At 38.1% G+C, this 24022-nt stretch overlaps 1 protein-coding gene across 14 annotated transcripts in view; it reads right to left on the bottom strand.

Moving 5' to 3' along the window:
- Positions 1-24022, bottom strand: part of PSD3 (pleckstrin and Sec7 domain containing 3) — a 575483-nt gene that overhangs the window by 234966 nt on the left and 316495 nt on the right. For 10 of the 14 annotated variants that reach the window (XM_058443514.1, XM_058443503.1, XM_058443504.1 and 7 more), the window contains one exon: positions 5438-5527. In XM_058443514.1, the coding sequence (XP_058299497.1) occupies positions 5438-5527 (90 nt within the window). Of the gene's footprint in view, positions 1-2880; positions 3019-5437; positions 5528-14326; positions 15098-24022 lie in introns of those variants that run through there. The other 4 variants (XM_058443506.1, XM_058443508.1, XM_058443513.1 and 1 more) reach the window with 2 other exon arrangements.

The following is a 24022-nucleotide window of genomic DNA, read 5'->3' as shown; positions in this document are numbered from 1 at the left end:
TCCCTTGTAAGTTGGATTCCTAGGTATTTTATTCTCTTTGAAGCAATTGTGAATGGGAGTTCACTCATGATTTGGCTCTCTGTTTGTCTATGATTGGTGTACAAGAATGCTTGTGATTTTTGTACATTGATTTTGTATCCTGAGACTTTGCTGAAGTTGCTAATCAACTTAAGGAGATTTTGGGCTGAGACAATGGGGTTTTCTAGATATACAATCATGTCATCTGCAAACAGGGACAATTTGACTTCCTCTTTTCCTAATTGAATACCCTTTATTTCCTTCTCCTGCCTGATTGCTCTGGCCAGAACTTCCAGCACTATGTTGAATAGGAGTGGTGAGAGAGGGCATCCCTGTCTTGTGCCAGTTTTCAGAGGGAATGCTTCCAGTTTTTGCCCATTCAGTATGATATTGGCTGTGGGTTTGTCATAAATAGCTCTTATTATTTTGAGATACGTCCCATCAATATCTAATTTATGGAGAGTTTTTAGCATGAAGGGTTGTTGAATTTTGTCAAAGGCCTTTTCTGCATCTATTGAGATAATCATGTGGTTTTTGTCTTTGGTTCTGTTTATATGCTGGATTACATTTATTGATTTGCATATGTTGAACCAGCCTTGCATCCCAGGGATGAAGCCCACTTGATCATGGTGGATAAGCTTTTTGATGTGCTGCTGGATTTCGTTTGCCAGTATTTTATTGAGGATTTTTGCATCAATGTTCATCAAGGATATTGGTCTGAAATTCTCTTTTTTGGTTATGTCTCTGCCAGGCTTTGGTATCAGGATGATGCTGGTTTCATAAAATGGGTTAGGGAGGATTCCCTCTTTTTCTATCGATTGGAATAGTTTCAGAGGGAATGGTACCAGTTCCTCCTTGTACCTCTGGTAGAATTCGGCTGTGAATCCATCAGGTCCTGGACTCTTTTTGGTTGGTAAGCTATTGATTATTGCCACAATTTCAGAACCTGTTATTGGTCTATTCAGAGATTCAACTTCTTCCTGGTTTAGTCTTGGGAGGGTGTATTTGTCGAGGAATTTATCCATTTCTTCTAGATTTTCTAGTTTATTTGCATAGAGGTGTTTGTAGTATTCTGATGGTAGATTGTATTTCTGTGGGATCGGTGGTGATATCCCCTTTTTCATTTTTTATTGCATCTATTTGAGTCTTCTCTCTTTTCTTCTTTATTAGTCTTGCTAGCGGTCTATCAATTTTGTTGATCTTTTCAAAAAACCAGCTCCTGGATTCATTAATTTTTTGAAGGGTTTTTTGTGTCTCTATTTCCTTCAGTTCTGCTCTGATTTTAGTTATTTCTAGCCTTCTGCTAGCTTTTGAATGTGTTTGCTCTTGCTTTTCTAGTTCTTTCAATTGTGATGTTAGGGTGTCAATTTTGGATCTTTCCTGCTTTCTCTTGTGGGCATTTAGTGCTATAAATTTCCCTCTACACACTGCATTGAACGTGTCCCAGAGATTCTGGTATGTTGTGTCTTTGTTCTCGTTGGTTTCAAAGAACATCTTTATTTCTGCCTTCATTTCATTATGTACCAGAACCTGGTATTAGAACCCAGTCAGTACAGCTCTCAAATCATAATCTCAATTCTCATACCATACTGTCTCTCAAAACACAGCCTACAATACAGAGCTAGCCCGCATTCTACATTCTTATCCCTCTTTATTCATGTCCTTAGTAGCTGTAATACTTACTAGAGCCTTACGAATGTTTTACGAAAACTATCAGACCCAAAGCGGAACCTCCCCTTTCTCTTCCATCGTTCCCAAGGATGCTTGAATACAAACCACATCCAACTGCTGGGATAGGCAGAGCAGGTAGAAACATGATCACAGGGCTAATCAGAAACTGGTAAGACAATAACAAACTTTTCTGTGTTTATCTGTACTATGTGAATCATACCAGATGATCTGGCCTATTTTGTTAAATGAATGACTGTCTTGATTTGGTCATGTAGTTGAGAGGGGTACATATGAGAATGTCTTTGGGTGAAAGAAGGGGCAGGAAATGCAATGGAATAATAACCAAGATAATGAGTCTTTTACTTATACTTCAAAAGGCCATCTGACATGGTTTGTGTCCCCACCAAAACTCATGTTGAATAATAATCCATAGTACCGGATGTGGGGTCTGGTGGGAGGTGATTGGACGAGGAGGGCGGAGTTCTCATGAATGGGTCAGCACCATCCCCTTGGTGCTGTTCTCATGGTGACCAGTGAGCTCTCCTGAGCTATGGTTATTTAATAGTGTGGAGTATCTCACTCCTCCCTCTCTTCTTCCTGCTCTGGCCATGTAAGATGTGCCTGCCTCCACTTCCGCCATGATTTTAGGTCTCTTGAGGCCTCCCTAGCCAAGCAGATGCCAGCATCATGCTTTCTGTACAGCCCGCAGAACAACGACCCAAACAAATCTCTGTTCTTTATAAATTACTCAGTATCAGGTATTTCTTTACAGCAGTGGGAGAATGGACTCATACATCATCTCAAACATCTCCTCCTCCCAGCCTTCTGCTTTGAAGAACCTAAGTAATATCCTATCACTGGTTGTCTTCTGATATCCAACTTCTTTCACTTTTATTACAGATATCCGTATCTTATACTCTAAACACCCTGTACGGGAAAAAAGTCGAATATCGGTTTAGGTTATTTGAGTAAACAATGGAAACTGCAATGGATTTTTAAACTAAAAAGGGACTCAACGTATCACCTATCCCTTCAACACAGTATAAGGCAAATTCAGAAGCAAAATATTAATTAAATTAACTGAATTAAATGACTATACAAGCTTCTCATTTCTCACACATTTAAATATGTCAGGGTCTATTTTTTCTTAACCCTTTCTCTTCAGAAAACAACGACAACAAAAAAACAGAATTTGGCTTATACTTTTATTTCAACATGGAATAACTGTTCATTTTATGGAGAAAGACACCTCCAGTGTTTCTCATTAGTCTGTAATCTGTGAGGACAGGTGCCCATTTGGTTTCAGCATCTTCTCCAATCCCACAACACCTAGTAAACACACAGCAGACCTTCAATAAATGTTCCCAACTACCAAATGGCACGGAACAACAGACATAAAAATATAAATGTTACTTCTGGGCCAAAGAAATCTGAACAGACATAAATCCAAATGTTACTTTTGATCCAAATTAATCTAAAAGTATCAAGGTCAATACGTAACAATAAAAGCCTCAGTTTATGTAACTTTAAGCTTTTTTAATATTGAATCTAGCAGTTTCTATATATGATTATGAGGAAACCTAATAAAGGTCATAATTTTTCCTTTTATTTCACAAAAAGTAAACTTAATGTCACACATGCCTGTAACATGGAGATTGGAAAGGTGGCAAAGAAAGACAGAATGACCATGATATTAAAAAACCTGTAAGACGACACCAAACTTTGAAAAGTTTCTATGTATGTATGTATCTGTGCAGTGCATATATAACTATATTTTCCCCCAGAATTCAAGTACATTCTCCACCCAATAATTTATCTCAGCAGGGAATCCAGCGATAGCTATCCTAAGAGAAAGAGAATGAGAAAAAAAGACACCAAAAGAAAAATAGCCAAAGGGAAAGGAAAAGACAGAAATAAAAAGAAACCAGGAGAAAAGGAAGGCAGGAAGAAGAGGAAAGGGAAGGAAAACCGAACAGCACACAGAATAGAGGAATGAAACAAACATGGTTTAAAGAAAATCTTTTCTTACTGAAATTTTCAGTAATACCCATTCCTACTGAAATAGAGAAACTATCTTGGTGGGGGGGTGAGCGGCTGGGGTTTGTTACGGAAGAGAATCAAGATTTCACTTGACAATTACCATACTAACCACCACCATTTTCTGTATCATTTCCCTATCATCTTCTCACAACAAAAAAAAAATAATACATACTTTCCCCTGAGGTTTATAAACATAATCTCATTGCACAACAGCAACAAATCATCTGGCAAATTCTTGGTAGACGAAGTCAAAGAACACGTCTACTCAAGGTGAACAGTAGCCTCTGGACTGTATATTAACCATATATAGGGTTTCATACAGCACCACCAAACATGCCGTAAATTAGCCAATAATTTGCCAACAGTCATGCAGGTTACCATAAGCCTACCACTAAATTCTAAAAGCTTCACTATGCAAATTTTCCTGTCAACTTTCATTTCTGACATAAGTTGATAAAAGCCTCACAAATCCTCTCTTAGAGAGACTCCATAATTTTCCACGCAAATACCACGACCGAAAAAAGTCTTGTTAACACTGTATGGATTCAACGGAAGATATAAAACATCTTTATCATGTCACAATCCTGCACCATTTATCTCCTGCTCCCATTCAGAATTTTACCTTTAGAAATGGCAGCACTTGCTGTACAAAGGACCTAAAAAAATGCCTTCTTTACTCCATAAATTAAAGCTACTCTTCTTCCTGATTTTTTTTCATAATTTTTTGTAATGTGCTGCAAATAAAGTTAGTAAGACTAAGAATGCCATAATACCACATCGTAATGCCTTCTTTCATTTACCATAGTAGGTAAGACTTTCCAAATCTGGCAGAACTCTATTCTATGTAGCTTAAAAGTTACATAAAACATAACAAAGGACTTCTCTTTCAACATTTCCATATCATATCATACATTTCCATACCATAGCTGATTCAAATGTCACCTTTCTCAAAAATTCATTTAAAGAAATCGATTCCAAAAGAAACCTATGCATGTACTAAGTTTTTAAAAAAGCTAGAACCAAATAGAGAACTGTAAAAACCACATTCTCGATGTATACATCTTACCCTACAACTCCCCAAATATTCATATTACCATTATTTTGTACTCAATCAAATGCCAATCTCATTTACAATGCTGGAGAATGCATGAATTTCAAAGATGATTTTGTGGTCTCCTTGAAAACAGTCCGATGATGGGGAAAGACATGCTGATTATTACCAATAATAAAGCCGAATGCAAATAATTCAGGCATTCTACAATCACTGAGAATTTAATTTAATCTATTTCCAGAGACAACCTGAGTGGCTCTGAGACTAGGGATTCAACACAGTTGGAACTGTTTCCATTACAGCCTGCAAATGCTGCACTGTTTCCGTAGTGCATATACCTTTGCGACCTTCCTCAAATTCTGATAGTCTATTTACAAATAAATCAAACAAAAACTGCCACTCACTATTTGTATCACCAACCATTCCAAATTTACTTACCTCAGTATTATTGATTATAACACAGACTTCTAGAAATTATCAACTTAAGGTACTTTGCAGCATGAAAAATCAAGGACAAGGCTTAAAAGAAACATCACCAATAAAACCAAAAGCAAAAAGGAAAATACTTAAGTGATCCTTAGCCTACTTAGGATTAAGCTGTAAGCAGCAAATATAGAAACATAAGCATACACTAAAAACCAGTAGTTCCATGCTTACTTTCAGCAGATCCTTGGAGAAATCAACACCCTCATTTACCCCTTGCAGATTTGCAATGAACTCCTGACAGGTCATCTTCTTTCCAATATTCTGAAACAGAGGCAAACAGTACGTCACTATGCCATTCATGGAATTAAGACTGATTCATAAATATATGATGAGGCAAACAATAATTTGTTTTTAAAAACATAACTAGGCTGGGTGTGGCGGCTCACACCTGTAATCTCTGCACTTTGGGAGGCCGAGGTGGGTGGATCACGAGGTTAGGAGATAGAGACCATCCTGGCTAACACCAGGCTATGTTTAGTAGAAACCCCATCCACTACTAACATGTTTAGTAGAAACCCTGTCTAATAAAAACACAAAAAATTAGCTGGGCATGGTAGCATGCACCTGTAGTCTCAGCTACTCAGGAGGCTGGGGCAGGAGAATAGCTTGAACCCGGGAGACAGAGGTTGCAGTGAGCGGAGATGGCGCCACTGCACTCCAGCATGGGTGACAGAGCGAGACTCTATCTCAAAAAAACAAAAAACAAAAAACAACAAACAAACAAAAAACATAACTAGACACGTATTTACAAATACAGGGCTGGGCGCAGTGGCTCCTGACTCACGTCTGTAATCCCAGCACTTTGGGAGGCTGAGGTGAATGGATTACTTGAGGTCAAGAGTTTGAGACCAGCCTGGCCAACGTGGCAAAACCCTGTCTCTACTAAAAATACAAAATTTAGCCAGGTGTGGTGGCAGGTGCCTGTAGTCCCAGCAGGCACCCGTAGTCCCAGCTACTCGGGAGGTTAAGGCATGAGAATCACTTGAATCCAGGAGGCAGAGGTTGCAGCGAGTCGAGACTGCACTACTGCACTCCAGCCTGGGCGACAGAGTGCAACTGTATCTCGAAAAACAAAAACAAACCAAACACAAGTTTATACAAACATACATACAATTTTAGTGCACTAAAAACATAGTTTACTATGCTTTTAAAATTCTCATTAAATATAAATAGCAAACTTATACCAAAAAATTATAATGTAGAAAAAAATTTGAAAAACCAATGCTACGTTTATACAATACATAATAGAGTTTTTAATGAAAAACATGGGTAAAAACTGACATTTCTGAGCTGAACTCAGATAGCTGTTTATGCATTTATTTGTGTTACCTACATACTATCAAGACCTGTGAAGGATCTGAGATTCACACTACTTTCAAGCTAACAAGTTAGCCTGTCACAAGCTAATAAATATTGGCAGAGGAAAAAAGTCTCCTGGGTGAGAGACAAGCTATTCATTACTCACAATAACAGGGGCAGCCAGAATATCAACATTATCTTGTGACCACTAGGCTCTAGTTCCCCAAGTCCCAAATACCACAGAGCAACTTGAACAGGGCCACAGGCCACCTGCACACGCAGTGTGTTGCATCACAGGAGAGAAACCCTAACCTTCAGGAGGTGGAATCTTTAATCATGGGAAATATGCCTATCCCTCTGCACTAGCGGGAGACGCCAGCTCTACCTTCCAGGGAGATATGCAAACCTGACTGCTGCTGTGAAGTCACTACAGCATCTTCCAAAGCTACTCACTGTATATAGAAATAATCTTGAAAAGATAGTCAAGAACAAAGGCAGCCACAGCCTCTGTTCACAAAACATACAGGAAAGGGTGAGACCCATGGAAAATTATCTCCCAGCATGTCTCCAAGCTGGTTTAAGGACAATAAAGTTTAACAAAAGGAAATTGCATTAATAAAGTCATTAGAAAATCCAAACTACAAAAAGAGCAAAGATATAAACAAACTAAGAAAACTAACAAAATTGCTATCACAGAGAATCACCTCTTATTCTAATTCCAAACAACTAGTAGAAGCTGCCAGCTGTGGAGGATTCTTAGGTTCCATATAGACAGCAAGATACATCTGTCACAAGTGCAGGGGAGTAACACAGAGCACAGACAAGTGTCACAGGTATCATCTCTAGCAAAATGTAGTCCAAACGAATACAAAGTGTACAAACATCAAAATATACCTGTGGCTGGGCACGGTGGCTCAAGCCTGTAATCCCAGCACTTTCGGAGGCCGAGGCGGGTGGATCACGAGATCAGGAGTTCAAGACCAGCCTGGCCAACATGGTGAAATCCCGTCTCTACTAAAAATACAAAAATTGGCCAGGTGCGGTGGCAGGCCTGTAATCCCAGCTACTAGGGAGGCTGAGGCAGGAGAATTGCTTGAACCCGGGAGGTGGAAGTTGCAGTGAGCAGAGATCGTGCACTGCACTCTAGCCTGGGAAACAAGAGCAAGACTCCGTCTCAAGATAGATAAATAAATAAAAAACAATAAAAATCAACCACCCAAATAAATAAATATACCTGTATACACTACTACTATGCACAAATGTATGCTTTTCAAGGCCATGCTATTCATTTGCAAAAGAATAACAGTAGGGTAGAACAGTACCTACTGAATTCATTTGAATACCTACAGTATTCAAAATGAGAAAGCAGACTTCTGGAGATATGCTTTAAAAAACTAGCAGAGGCTGGGTGCGGTGGCTCACACCTATAATGCTAGAACTTTGGGAGGCTGAGGCAGGTGGATCACTTGAGGTCAGGAGATCAAGACCGGCCTGGCCAACATGATGGAATCCCATCTCTACTAAACACACACACACACACACACACACACACACACACACACACACACAGCCAGATGTCATGGCAGGCGCCTGTAAACACACACACACACACACACACACACACACACACACACACACACAGTAGCCAGATGTCATGGCAGGTGCCTGTAATCCCAGCTACTCGGGGGGCTGAGGCAGGAGAATCACTTGAACCCGGGAGGTGGAGGTTACAGTAAGCCGAGATTGTGCCACTGCACTCCAGCCTGAGCAATAGAGCGAGAGTCCATTTAAAAATAAATAAATAAATAAAAATGAATATAAAGGAGGCCAGGCATGGAGGTTCATGCCTGTAATCCCAGCACTGCCTGGGAGGCTGAGGCAGGAGGATCACTTGAGCCCGGGAGATCAAGACTAGCCTGGGTAACATCCCTCTCTAGAAACAATATGAAAATTGGCTGGTTGTGAAGGCACGTGCTTTGCGGACCCAGCTACTCTGGAGGCTGAGGTGCAAGGATGGCTTGAGCCCAGGATGTTGAGGTTACAGTTAGCCATAATTGTGCCAATGCATTCCAGCCCAGGTGACAGACAAAGACTTTCAGGAAGATGCACAGGCATCATTTTAAAGGAACATGTATACACAACCTCAAATTCAAAGACAGATTTGCCTGAGAACATACACCTGTGTGCCATAGGAGACATCACTTCCCACGTCCCCTTTCCCAGCCACCCTTCTCCTGTTTCACAAAATAAAACAATTCGTCCCACTCAAGCTGTCTAAATATTTACAATGACAGTGCTGACATTTTTTTTTTTTTGCTGTTGTTAAAAACCTTGCAAGGCCGGGCGCGGTGGCTCACGCTTGTAATCCCAGCACTTTGGGAGGCCGAGGCGGGCGGATCACGAGGTCAGGAGATCGAGACCACGGTGAAACCCTGTCTCTACTAAAAATACAAAAAATTAGCCGGGCGTGGTGGCAGGCGCCTGTAGTCCCAGCTACTCGGAGAGGCTGAGGCAGGAGAATGGCGTGAACCCGGGAGGCGGAGCTTGCAGTGAGACGAGATTGCGCCACTGCACTCCAGCCTGGGCGACAGAGCGAGACTCCGTCTCAAAAAACAAAAAAAATGTAACACATACAATGAACAGTCATTATGATATACCTTGGCAATGCCTTTTTAGATATGTTCTGAGGAGATGAATAAACAATGACTAGTAACAAATCCTTTTCCAAGTCAGGTGGTGTTTAATTCTTTGCTTTAAATGAAATTAAAGGAAGGTCTAATTTAATTATCAGTTCATCACCAAAACTATTTGTTGATATGTGATCTGCAAAATTCAACTGCTTGTAACATTATCTGCTTTAAATAAATTGTTATTAATAAACTACTTTGTAAAAGTACACTAAAATATGAGTATAAAAAGGAAAATTTTTCTCTTAAAAAAGTGTGTTAATTTTATTATATGATGATAAAGTATCAACTACTATAACTTTAAAAAAGTATCAGCTTTATTAAAATACAATTCACAGTATATCTTTTGAACCATATAATTCAGTGATTTTTAATAAAGTTGTGCAATCACCATCACTATCTACATTCAGAACATTTACTCCCTAAAGAAACTCCATACCCACCAGCAGTTATTCTCCAAATCTCTTCCACCACCCTCGCTAGGGATCATCTGGCAACCACAAATCTACATTTTCTTTATACAGATTTGCCTACTCAGGACACTTGAAATAAATGGCATCATACAAAATGTAGCCTTTTATGACTAGCTTCTTTTACTTAACATGTTTTCCAAGTTCATCCATGTTGTTGCATAAATCACTATTTAATGTCCTTTTATTTCTAAATAACATTCCATTGTATGGATATACCAATTGTGTTTCTTCATTTATAAATTGATGAATGTTTAGAGTATTTTCTCTTTTTGGCTACTATGAATAATGCTGCTATAAATATTCATGTATAAGTTTTTGTGTAAACATGTTTTCATTCCTCCTGGGCATATATTTAGGAGTGGGATTAATGAGTCCTATGGTAATCTTGTTTATTCATTTAAGAGTCATTTCCAAAGTGGCTGCACCATTTCACATTCACACTAGCAGCGAATTAGGGTTCCAATTTCCCTCCAACCTCACAAACACTAACATCTGTCCCTTTTACTTTAGGTATTGTTATGGGTATGAACGGGTATGCTATAGTTTTGGTTTGCATTTCCCTAATGACTAATGACCTTCACCTTTTTTTCATGTGCTAATTAGCCATTTGTATATCTTCTTTAGAGAAAGGCCTGTTAAAATCCTATTTTCCTTTTTTATTGGAACATTTATAATTTTATTATTTAGTTGTAAGACTTCTTTACATATTCTAGATATAATTTCCTTATCAGATATGTACTTTAAAAATATTTTCTCCAGAGCGAGACTCCGTCTCAAAAAAAACAACAACAACAACAACAACAAAAAAAAAACAACAAAAAAAACCAAAAAAAATATTTTCTCCCATTTTGCAGGTCTTTTCATTTTTTTCCTTTCACTTTCTTGATGATGTCCTTTTGAAGCAGGATATTTCCCTGACCGCTTCATGGGCAGAAATGGGAGTATATGAGCACTGAAGTCAGCCACTCCACTCACTCAAACCTGCTGTGTTCCACCCCTTGCTGGAGGGAGCAAACAGGTGAGTGGGTTCGGCAGCTGGGGTGAATGCCTTTGGGCACCAGCAGGAGTGAACTCTATACTGGTCCCGCAGTAACATCTGGGGAGAGGTGCCAGTGACCCCTGAAGTCCCAGAGGAAGTGTTTGGGTGCTCTTTTAGCTTGGCTGTCTGCATATGTATGGCTTAAGTGTTAACAGCTCAGTGGATCCTCTGCCTTTTTGCGTGAGGTGGCTGCCTTCTGCCAGCAAGGGCAAAGGGTCAGTGTGACAGCCTTTTGCAACCACACTTGTGGCACCTGAGCTCTTGACCAGCATCCAGGAGAAATGAGGTTGCACAAACAAATTGGAGGATGGTAAATGCAGGAAATTTTATTGCTGATCGAAGTGGCTCTCAGCAGGAAGGGGAGCTGAAAAGGGGACAGAGTGGGAAGGTAAACTCCACTGAAGTCTGGCTGTCTCTGGCCAGATTCTTCTCAGAAGTTATGCTGTCAGACCGTCCCTCTGAAGTCAAGCCGCTTCTCTCTGACATCCAGCTGTAGTCTCCAATGTCCAGCTGCTTCTCCTCTCTCTGCTGGCTGAGCCTGGGGCTTTTACGGGCACAGGAATCAGGGGCAGAGCAGGCCAGGAGTGGTTTTGGAAAAGGCAACATTTGAGCAGGAAATCAAGGATGTAAGTTCTCACTTTGGGCCACCATATCAGGCTTTTCAGCTTGAGGCTGCAGCCCTCACTGGGGATCCACCCTCTTCTGCCCAGAATTTCCCTGCCTCCTGTCCCTATCACTTTGAAGCACAAAAGGTTTTAATTAGGTGAAATCCAGTTTACCTATGTTTTATTTTGTTACTTGTGTATTTTATATCTAAGAAATCATTGCCTAATCCAACATCACAAAGACTTACTCCTAAAAATTTTGTAGCATTAGCTCTTATATTTAGATATTTGACCCATTTTGAGTTCATTTTTGTATGATAGAAAGCAGAGATTCAACTTCATTCTTTTACATGTGGATATTCAGTTGTTACAATATCATTTACTGGAAAGACTACTTTTCCCCACCAAATTGTTCTGAAACTCTTTTTGAAATCAACAGACCATAAATGTAAGGGATTATTTTTAGACACTTGATTACACTGCAATGATCTAGCTGTTGAGCTTTATATCAGCCTAACTCTTGATTACTGAAGCTTTGCACTGAGTTTACCATGCTAACAGTTTTAAGCATTCAGTTCAGTACTGTTTCACATTAGCATATTCATACTGTTGTGGAACAGAATTCCAAAACTTTTTCATCTCACTAATCTCAAACTCTATACCCATTAAAGCGCTCCTCTTTTTCCCTTCATGCCAGCCACTTGTAACCAACATTCTACTTTGTTTATATGAATTTAACAACTTTACTTACCTCGAATAAATGGAATCATATTTTTTCTTTTTGCGACTGGCTTATTTCACTTAGCATAATGTCCTCAAGGTTCATCCATGTTGTAGCATGTGACAGGATTTCTTTCCTTTTTAAGGCTGAACGATTTTCCATTTTATGTAGAGACTACATTTTATTTATACATAAATCTGTGGATGAACATTTGGTCTGCTTCTACTTCTTGATTAATGTGAAAAGTGTGGCTATGAACATGGGTGGGCAAGTATCTCTTCAAAATCCAGCTTTACATTTTTAATATATATACATGCAGAAATGAGATTGGTGCATCATATGATAGTTATATTTTTCATTTTTTTGTGGACCCTCCAAGCTATTTTCCATAGCGATTGCACCATTTTACAATTCCTACAACGGTACGTTTCCAATTTCTCTACATCCTTGCCAAAGATATTTTCTATTTTATTGATAGCAATGATCCTAGTGGGTATCAGGTGATACCCAATTGTAGTTTTTATTTGCATTTCTAGATTAGAGAACATTGAGTACGTTTTCATATGCTTGTGAACACTTCTTTTGTTCTTTTTTTTTTTGAGACGGAGTTCTGCTCTCATGGCCCAGGCTGGAATGCAGTGGCGCAATTTCTGCTCACTGCAACCTATGCCTCCCAGGTTCAAGCGTTTCTCCTGACTCAGCCTCTCAAGTAGCTGGGATTACAGGTGGCCGCCATCATGCCTGGCTAATTTTTTGTATTTTTAGTAGAGATGGGGTTTCACCATGTTGCGCAAGCTGGTCTCAAACCCTTGACCTCAGGTGATCTGCCCACCTTGGCCTTCCAAAGTGCTGGGATTACAGGCATGAGCCACTGCGCCTGGTCCTTATGAACATTTCTAGACCATCTTTGGATAAATATCTATTAAAGTATTTTTCCCCTTTTAAAATCAGGATATTTGATTTTTAGATGTGGAAATATAGGAGTTCTTCATACAGTCTGATATTAACTCCTTATAGGTATATGATTTGTAAATATTTTAGTCTATTCTGTAGGTTGCCTTTACACACCCCTTTGTTTTAAGGCACAAAAGTTTAAGTTTGATGTAGCCCCATTTTTGCTTTTGTTGCCTGTGTTTTTGGTGTCACAGTGAAGAAACTGCCAGCACATACAACAATGTGATGCTTTTCCCCTATCTTTTTTTCTCAGGATTTTATAGTTTCAGGATTACATTTAGGTCTTTAAAACACTGAGATAATTTTTATACACTGTGTGATACAAGGGTCCTACTTCTCTTTTTTTGCATGAAGATACTGTATTCACACTACCATTTTTTAAAAAGTCTGACATTTCCCCAATGAGTGGTCTTAGCACTCTTGTTGAAGATTTGAGGATTTGTGCACTCCATTCTATTCCATTAGCCTCTCCCTATGCCAGTTCCACACTATTTTGACTACTGCAGCTTACTAATATGTTTAAAATAACATATGAGTACTCTAACTCTGTTCTTTTTCAAAATGTTCTGATTTTCTGGGGTACCTTGAGCTCTCATCTGATTTTTAGAATATTTTCCATCTCTGGGATAAATGTTATTGAGATTTTGATAGTAATTGTGTTGAATCTGTAGATTACTTTGTATATTATAATATATAAAAAAATTAAGTCTTCCAGTCCATGAACATGAAATATTTTCCCATTTATTTCCATCTTATTATTCTGCAGCATGGTTTGATAAGTTTTGAAATGGAGAAATCAGGAGTCCTCCAATTTTTTGCCTCTTTTTCTACATTTTGACTATTCTGGGCCCTCTGCATTTCCACATAAATTTCAGGATTTGTCTGTCCATTTCTTTACACACATACACAAAGTGAACTTGGATTTTCACAGTGATTGTGTTGAATCTGAAGATCAGTTTGGAGAGTACTTCAGTCTTAACAATAAAGTTCCAATACAAGACTATAAAATATCTTTCCACTTATACAGTTTCTTTTGTCAGTATTTTATAGTTTCATTTGAACGTATTTTGTTAAATTTATTCTCTAACATCTTGATCTTTTTGATGCTACTGTAAAATTATTTCACTTTTAATGTTCATTGCTAGTATATAGAAATACAGTTGTTTTGCAAATGCTCAACTTGTATTTTGCAGCCTTGCAGAATGTCTTTAGTTCTAATAGGTTTTTTCTTTTGTAGAGCCCTGAAGATCCTCTACACACAAGATCAGTTCTCCCATACAGATTCTTTTAGTTATTCCTTTAATTTTGTTTTAAAGACACAAAATATTTTACTATGCTACATATAAACAGAGTTTTTAAAAACTGAAACATAACAGCTATATATATTTTTAGAGTACATGTGATATCTTCATACATGTATATAACATATAATGATCAGAACAGGGCAAAAGGGACATCACCCCAAAAATTCACCCCTTCTTTGTGTTGGGAACATTTCAATTGCTCTCCACCAGTTATTTTAAGATATACAAATTATTGTTAACTATAGTCACTCTACTGCAGTACTGAACAATACATCGTGTTCCTTCTAACTGTATTTTTGTGCCCATTAACCTAACACCTGTTTTTTTTTCCTCCAGTTTGAATTTTGACTCAGCAACGCTCATGCCTAGGCCTCTTAATTCTGTCGGTACAGCCTGTTCCTGCTGCTGCTGCTTCTTGGTCTTCAGGTTCTCCCTGTGCTTGTTCAGCCAGTGGCACATGATACAAGTATTCTTGGGCCACAGATCTGGGGTCTAGTATTTCTTGCCCTTGTAAGAACTTCCTGTGGTTTGTTTTCTGAGTTTGGCTAATGACAGTGAGAACACAGGCAACAGATTTGGAAATGACTATAATCTAAGAGAACCAGAATGTCAGGCACCTGTCACTTTGGCGACATACATCTGGGACAGGTCTACCTTCAGGTTGTCCAGCTGTCTTAGCAGCTCCTCTTCCTTCTTGCCTCAAACATCCTGAGCCTTAATCTTGGCTACGGCTGCAAAAGCCACCACCGCTGCCAAATGCCCCGAGGGAAAGAGAAAAGTGCCCATTAATCAACCTTTCAAAATCCTTTCTAAATCTCCTGTGCCCCCTCCTCCTTCGAGCTTCTGGTAACCACCAATCTACTCTCTACCTTCATGAAATCTACTTTTTAAGCCTCCACATTTGAGAAAGAACATATGGTATTTATCATTCTGGGCCAGTTTACTTCACTTCACGTAATGACCTCTGTGTTCCATCCACATTGCTACAAATAACATAATTTCATCATTTTCTATGGCTGAGTAATATTCCACTTATATTTGTGTACCACATTTTCTATATCCATTCATCTATAAATTAACATTTAGGTGAATTCCATATCTTGGCTAATGTGAATAGTACTACAATAAACATGGGAGTGCAGACATTTCTTGAATATACTGACTTCCTTTCTTTTAAATATATACCAAGCAGTGGGAATGCAGAGTCATATAGTAGTTCTACAGTTTTTCAATGAGCATTCACCCTCTTTTTCATACTGTCTTTTTCAGAGAGTGTACAAGTTTCCCTTTCTTTTCATCCTGGCCAGCACTCATTGTTTATCGTCTTTTTGATAAAAACCATTTTAACTGGGGTAAAATATCTCACTGTGGTTTTGATTTGCATTTCCCTGTAACACTGAACATCTATTCATGTATCTGTTGGCCATTTCTATGTCTTCTTTTGAGAAATACCTATTCAATAAAAAATTTTGCCCATTTTAAAATCGAGTTATTTGACCATTTGCTGTTGAGTTACTTATATATTCTAGTTATTAATCCCTTTTCAAATGGATAGCTCAAAAATATCTTCTACCATTCTGTAGCCTGTATCTTCACTTTGTTGATTATTTCCTTTACTGGGCAGAAGAGTTTTAGCTTGATGGGACACCGCATCTAAATATTTTTGCATTTGTTACTCATAATTTAGAGTTCTTCCCCTCCCCCGCCAACCTCCTGCAAAATCTTTACTCATCCCGACATTGTAAAGTGTTTCCCCAAAATCTTTTCTTCTAGTAGTTTCATATTTTTAGGTCTTCCGTTTAACTCTTTAATCCAAGTTGAGGTGATTTTTGTAAAGTGTGAAAGTTAAGAGTCTAGTTTGATTCTTCTTCATAAGCATATCCAGTTTTCTGAGCACCATTTATTGAAGAAACTCCCCATTCCTCAAAGTATGTTCTTGGAGCCTTTGTCAAAACTAAGTTGGCTATAAATGCCTGGATTTCTAGGTTTCTCTATTCTGTTCCACTGACCAATGTGTCTATTTCCATGCCAGTACCATACTATATTGGTTACCATGGCTATCTATCTATCTATCTATATAAATAAAATGTATAAATATATATGGTATGAAATATACATATAATATATAAACATATATAGTATAAAATACATATATAATATATAAATATATATAGTATAAAATATATATATATATATAATTTTTTTTTGTTTTTGAGACGGAGTCTCAATCTCTTGCCCAGGCTGGAGTACAGTGGCATGATCTCAGCTCACTGCAACCTACACCTCCTAGGTTCATGCGATTCTTCTGCCTCAGCCTCCCAAGTTGCTGGGACTACAGGCCACCACACCTGGCTAATTTTTCTATTTTTAGTAGAGACAGGATTTCACTATATTGGCCAGGCTGGTCTTGAACTCCTGACCTCATGATCTGCTCGCTTTGACCTCCCAAAGTGCTAGGATTGCAGGTGTGAGTCACCGCATCTGGCCTGGTTCTTCTTTAAATGTCTGACAGAACTGAGCAGTGAAACTCTCAGATCACGAGCTTCCCTTTGATGGGAGACCATTTTATTAGTGCTTTGATCTCTCATTACTCATTACTCGTCTGTTCAAGTTTTTTCTTTCTTCAAAGTTCTCGATGAACTTCGTGGTTCTTGAATCTTCTTCGTAGTTAGTATGTTTCCAAAAATACCTCCACTTCTCATTTTTCCAAGTAGTTGGGGAATACTTCATAATAGTCTCTAATGATTTTGTGTTTCTTTGTATTTCTGCAGTATCAGTAGTTATGTCTCTTTTTTAGTTTCTAATTTTATTGATTTTGGTCTTTTTTCTTAGACTAGCAAAAATTTGTCAATTTAGCCTTTTTTTTTTTTTTCTTTTTTTTTTTGAGACAGAGTCTCGCTCTATTGCCCAGACTAGAGTGCAGTGGAACGATCTTGGCTCACTGAAACCTCTGCCTCCTGAGTTCAAGCAATTCTTCTGCCTCAGCCTCCCGCGTAGCTGGAACTAGAGGCATGCGCCATCAAACCCAGCTAATTTTTGTATTTTTAGTAGAGACAGGGTTTCACCATGTTGGCCAGGATGGTCTCGACCTCCTAACCTCCTGATCCGTCCACCTCGGCCTCCCAAAGTGCTGGGATTACAGGTGTGAGCCACTGTGCCTTGCCAATTTTGCCTATGTTTTAAAAAACCCAACTTTTCATTTTTGTTGACCTTTTAAATCGTTTCTTAAAATCTGAACTTCACTGTTTATGCTCTCACCTTTATTGTTTTCTTCCACTAATGTTGAGTTTTTTCCCCATGCTTTTCTAGTTCTTTACAGTGTTCATCATTACATTGTTTATCTGAAATCTAAGTTTAAGAAAACAGTGATACATAGTAACTATACATATTTATGGGGTACATATGATATTTTGAAATATGCATGTAATGTGTAATAGCCAAATCAGGATATTTTGGATACCCATCACTTCAAACATTTACTACTTCTTTGTGTTGGGATCATTTCAAATCTTCTAGCTATTTTGAAATATTCAATAATTATGAACTATATTCATCCTCTGGTGGTATGAAACAATAGGACTTATTCCTTCTATCTAACTATATGTTCCGATTAACCTCCCTTTATCCCACCACCACCACTATCCACAGTAGATAAACTACTGAGTTGTGTACACTGATTTTTTACCTTGAAACTTTACTGAGTTCATCTATCAGATCTAAGAGTTTTAGGTAGAGTCTTTAGGTGCTTCTATATATAAGATCATGTTATCTGAAAAAGGGACAATTCGAATTCCCCTTTTCAAATGTGGATGCATTTCTTTTGCCTGGTTACTCTGGCTAGGACTTCCAGTACTATGTTGAATATGAGTGGTAAAGGTGAGCATCCTTATCTTGTTTTAGTTCTTAGAAGAAAGGATTTCAGTTCTGCCTCAGTATGTAGTTAGCTGCAGCTTTGTCATACATGGCATTTACTATGATGTGTTCTTTCTATGTCTAATTTATGGAGTTTTTTTATTATGAAGGGATGTTGAATTTTATGAAACCCTTTTTTTGTATTTGAGATGCAACAATATATAATCATATTAAAATATAATTTTTGACCTTTTTGTGATGTATCATGCTTATTGATTTACATATAATGAACCATCCTACCATCCCTGGAATAAAACCCACTTGATCACAGTGAATGATATTTTTATTGATTTGTTAGATGTGGTGTGCTGGTATTTTGCTGAGGATTTTTGCATCTAAGTTCGTCAGGAGTACTGGCCTATAGCGTTTTTTATTGTATCCTTATCTGGTTTTGGCATCAAGGTAATCCTGGCCTCATGGAAGAAGCTAGGAAACAACCTCTCCTTTCCAATTTTTCGAAATAGTTTGAGGAGAACTGATGTTAGATCTTCTTTGTAAGTTTGCAGCATTCAGGACTAAAAATCTCCTGGGCTCAAGCTTTTCTCTGTTCGAAGACATTTTATTACTGACTCAGTTTCACTACTCATTATTGGGCTGTTCAGGTGTTCTATTTCTTCATGGCCAAATATTGGTAGTTTTCTCATGTCCAGGAATGTATCTGTTTCCCGTAGGTTCCAATTTGTTCAGACAGTTGTTCACAATAGTCTCTAACAATCTTCTATTTTTGTGGGATATAAGTTTTACTGTCTCCTTTTTTGGCTGGGATTTTATTTGTGTCTTCTCTTTTTATCTTGGTTGGTCTATCCAGCAATTTATGAATTTTGTTTATTCTATCAAAAAAAAAATCCAAATCTTCATTTCACTGATCCTTTGTATAGCCTTTTTTTTTTCACCTAATTTAGTTCTGCTCTGACTTTATTATTTCCCGCTATTAATTTTGTATGTGGTTTGTTCTTGCTTTTCTAGTTCCTTGAGGCGCATCAATAGGATAAAATCTTTCTACTTTCTTCATGTAAGTATTTGTTGCTATTAAACATCCTTTTATCATGGCTTTTGCTGCATCCCACATATTTTCATATGTTGTGTTTCCATTTTCATTTGTTTCAAGAAACTTTTTGTTTCGTATTTCTCCTTAAATCCAATGATAGCTCATAATTGTGGCTTAATTTCCTCGTATTTGTACAATTTCCAAAGTTCTCATTGTTGATTTCTAGTTTTATTCCACTGTGGTCTGAGAAGATAAGTGATATTATTTCTATTTTTTTAATCGTTGAGACTACTTTTGTTGTACAACAAATAGTCTAGCCTCAAGAATGTCCCATGTGGTAAGAATATGTATTCTGTAGCTGTTGGACAATATGTTCTGTAAATGCCTGTCAAGCACATTTGATCTAAAAAGAAGTTTAAATTTGATGTCTCTTTGTTGATGACTTGGCTAGATGATCAGTCCAAGGCTGAGAGTCGGTTGTTGAAGACACCTAACCTGATTTTATTGGAGTCAGTCTCTCCCTTTAGATCCAGTAATGTTTGCTTTCTATATCTGCATGCTCCAGTGTTGGGTGCACGAATATTTAGAATTGTTTTATCTTCTTGCCGAACTGGTCCCTCTATCATTACAGAATTACCTTCTTTGCCACTTTTTGACTTAAAGTCTATTTTATCTGATATTAATGTAGCTACTCATGCTTGCTTTTGGTTTCTGTTTGCATGGATTATTTTTTCCATCCCTTCACTTAGAGTCTATGTGTCTTTACCAGTAAAGTCAGTTTTTTACAGGCAGTACATAGTTAAGTCATTTTTTTTATTGTTTTTCTATTCAGCCAATCTATACTTTTTAAGTGGGGAATTTAAACTGCTTACATTCAAGGTTATTATTCAGTACTTAATTCCTGTCATTTTGTGAATTATTTTTTGGTTTTACTTATCCTCTCATCCTGTTCTCCTATCATTGTGGTTTGCTGGTTTTCTGTAGCAGTAACACTTGACTCCTTTATTTTATTTACATATTTATTTTTTGTGTGTGTGAGACCGAGTCTCTCTGTGTCATGCAGGCTGGAGTGCGCAGTGGTGTGATCTCGGCCCACTACAAGCGCTGCCTCTTGGGTTCACGCCATTCTCCTGCCTCAACCTCCCGAGTAACTGGGACTACAGGTGCCCGCCCCCCAAGCCTGGCTAATTTTTTTGTATTTTTAGTAGAAACGGGGTTTCACCATGTTAGCCAGAATGGTCTCAATCTCCTGACCTCATGATCCACCTGCCTTGACCTCCGAAAGTGCTGGGATTACAGGCATGAGCCACTGCGCCTGGCTGAGAGTTCTATGCTTTTATGTATTTTGATTATGACAGATATCATCCTTTATCTTCTAAATGCAGGGCTCCCTTGAGCACTTCTTGTAAGGTCAGCAGAGTAGTGATGAACTTCAATTTTTCCTTGCTTTGGAAAGCATTTATTCTCCTTCATTTTTTATATCTTCCCCAGGTATAATATTCTTGGCTGACAGTCGTGTTTTTTTGTTTGTTTTGCTTTTCACCACTTTGGATTTATCATTTCATTTACTCCTGGACTGTAGTGGCCAAAGTAATTCCATCCACCACGTTGATTTCTCATTAACTCCAGTTACAAGAAGGCCTCTAAGATTTCCAGTTTATTTTTACTTGTTTAAGAGCACGTACTTACCATAAATCCCATTCCTAGGTCAAAACAACGTAAATGTTATTGTACTTGCTACATAGTCCTTCTGATGCATGCATACCCTATTTCTATGGCATATAAGCCCTAGGTCTTGGGAGTAAAGGCACAGGGATCCACCATCTTTGTCTCTTGAGGTACCTCCCAAGACACAATCCCTATTAAATGTTCCCAAGGCCCTATTAAATGTTTCTAAGAAACTCAATTTGTCAGCCTCTTTCTTTGGCCCCTCATATTCCTTGAACTTTGGGGGTAGGGTTGTATAGACCTTTCCACCATGGAACATGGCCTGTAAGGTTTCTGCTAAGAAATTTGCCATTAGTGTGATAGGAATACTCTTCGGTGTGACTTGACCCCTTTGCTGTATTTAGAATTCTCTTTTTTCTTGGACTTTTAATAGTTCAACTATAAAGTGGCATGGAGAAGACCTTTTAGGGTAGAATATATTTGAAGATCTTTGAGCTTCCTATGTCTAGATGTCTGTATCTCTTCCAAGACTTGAGAAGTTTTTACCTGTTATTTCGTTAAATAGGTTTTCTATGCCATTACCCATCTGTTCTCTTCCAGGAAAACTGAAAATTCCAATATTTCGTCATTGTATGTGTTACATAAGCTTTCTTAGTTTTTTTTTTAGTTTTATCTGCTTAGGTTATTTCAAAAGACCTGTCTTCAAGTTTACAAATTCTTCTGCTTGATCTAGAGTCTGTTGTTGAAACTTATGATTATATTTTTTATTTTACTCTTTGAATTCTTCAGTTTCAGGATTTCTATTTAACTTCTTTCTGAAATCTTTGTTGAATTTCTCATACAGATGGTGAAATGTTTCTTTGCATTGTTCATCTGTTTGCTGTAGTACCTGGGTTTTCAGAAATATTTTGAATTCGTTTTCAGGTATTTCATAAATTTTTTTTTAATGTTGGCATCTGTTGCTGGAGAATTATTGTGTTCCTTTGAAGGTTTCATGCTTTCTTGATTTCTCATGTTTCTTGTGTCCTTACATTTATATCTATGCATCTGGTGTAACATTTGCTTCATCCAACTCTATGGATTGGGTTTTGAAGGGAAAGACATTTTTTTCTATAGAGCTATCTATAGTGTTGTTTGGGTAAGGCGTTTTGGCTTCGATTCTGGGTGGGAGAAGCAGTGCAGTCTCCATATGACTTCTTTGACTATCTTTAGCATCAGTGGTGTCTATGAGTTCCTCAGTGGATAAACCTGTGGCTTTTAGTAAAGGCTGTAGTGAGGCTTTGCTAGTGAAAGGGACACCAGGCAGGCCAGTTCTTAGGCAACAATGATGGCAACTCTGGGATGGATATGCAGGACCTCGGTCAACACATGTGGATATTGGTAAAAGCAGGTCAGGCAGACCAATCCTTGGCCTTTGAGTGGATTGTCTGTGTGCTAGCAGTGGCAACAATGGGCTGAGTGAATGGGTCCTCGGCCCTTAGGTAGTATGCATAATGTCTGCAGCTGCAACAGCAGCAGAGGGCTAACTTGGGGCCCCAAGATACAGCTTTGGGTGCCAGCAGTGAAGGTACAAGCGGCCTAGTGGCCATCACCGAGCCTCCAAGTGGCACGCAGGTGGGTGGCACATGGCTGTAGGCAGGGCAGCGGCAGTCTCACTTGGTCATGCTATATAATCCTTTTTATATTTTGTTGAATTAGTTTTGTTTTTGAATGCAGGAAATATTCACAAGGGATATCCTTATCATGACTTGTCTCATTTTGGTATCAGCGTAATAGTGCCCTCATAGAATTATTTGAAAAGTGTTCCTCTCTTTTTCTGAAGGGTGTAAAAACATTGATGTTAAAACTTCTTTAAATGTCAATGCAATTCACAAGTAAAGCCATGTGATCTTAGGCTTTTCTTTGTAGGAAGTTTTCTGATTTCTAAACTCTTCACTTGCTAAGGATCTATCCAGGTTTTGTTTCCTTTTGAGTTTCATTTGTTTTTATCTTTCTAACAATTTGTTCATTTCATCTAGGTTATCTAGTTGGACAATATTCATTTATAATATTTATTTCCATAAGGCCAATAGTAATGCCCTCTTCATTACTGATTTTAGTAATTTGAGGGTTCTTTTATTCATGGTCAGTCTAACTAAACTTTTGTCAGTTGTTGATCTTTTCAAAAAATAAGCTTCTGATTTCATTGCTTTTTCTCTATTACTCTTCTATTCTCTATTTAATTCATCTTTGTTCTGATTATTCTTTCCCTTCTTTGGACTGAGTTTGCTTTTGTTTCTTTCATTAGGTTAGATTGTAAATTTGACATTTTTCTAAAATACAGCAATTTAGAGCAATAAATTTGCAATTTGGCAATTCATCAGCTGTATACCATAAGTTTTTTATGTTGTATTTTCATTTTGCTTTTTTTGTTGTTGTTGTGACGTAGTCTCGCTCTATTGCCCAGGCTGGAGTGCACTGGCATGATCTCAGCTTGCTGCAACCTCTGTCTCCTGGGTCAAGTGATTCTCTCACATCAGCCACTCGAGAAACTGGGACGATAGGTGCATGCCACCATGCCTGGCTAATTTTTTGTATTCTGAAGTAGAGATGGCATTTCACTATGTTGGCCAGGCTGACCTCAAACTCCTAACCTTGAGTGATTTGCCAGCCTTGGCCTCCCAAACTGCTGGCGTGAGCCACTGCAACCGGCCAACATATTTTTATTTTCATCACTATCTTTTAGTTTCTCTTGTAAATTTTTTTGGACCTATTGGTTATTTAGGAGTATATTCTATGACTACCATAAATTTCCTTTAATTGATTTCTAATATCATTCTATTATGTCCAGAAACATGTTTTGTATGTTTTCAATCCCTTTTTGCGACTTTTGTCCTATCCTTGAGCATTTTTCATGTATACTTTAAAGATTACTCTCCTGTCGTTAGGTATCTGTTAGATCTAGTTGGTTTTTATGGTGTTCTAGTCTATTTCCTTGTTGATATCCTGTGTGGTGATCCTAAGCATTATTTAATATACGGTGCTAATTTCTCAATAAAACAACTTCTCCCTCCAATTCTGTCCATTGTTCTTTCATGGCTTATTATGTGTTCAGAAGGAATAAGAC

Source organism: Hylobates moloch, unplaced genomic scaffold (assembly GCF_009828535.3).
Source record: "Hylobates moloch isolate HMO894 unplaced genomic scaffold, HMol_V3 SCAFFOLD_8, whole genome shotgun sequence".
In the NCBI taxonomy this organism is placed as follows: Eukaryota; Metazoa; Chordata; class Mammalia; order Primates; family Hylobatidae; genus Hylobates; species Hylobates moloch.
This window is presented reverse-complemented; position numbering and strand designations above follow the sequence as displayed.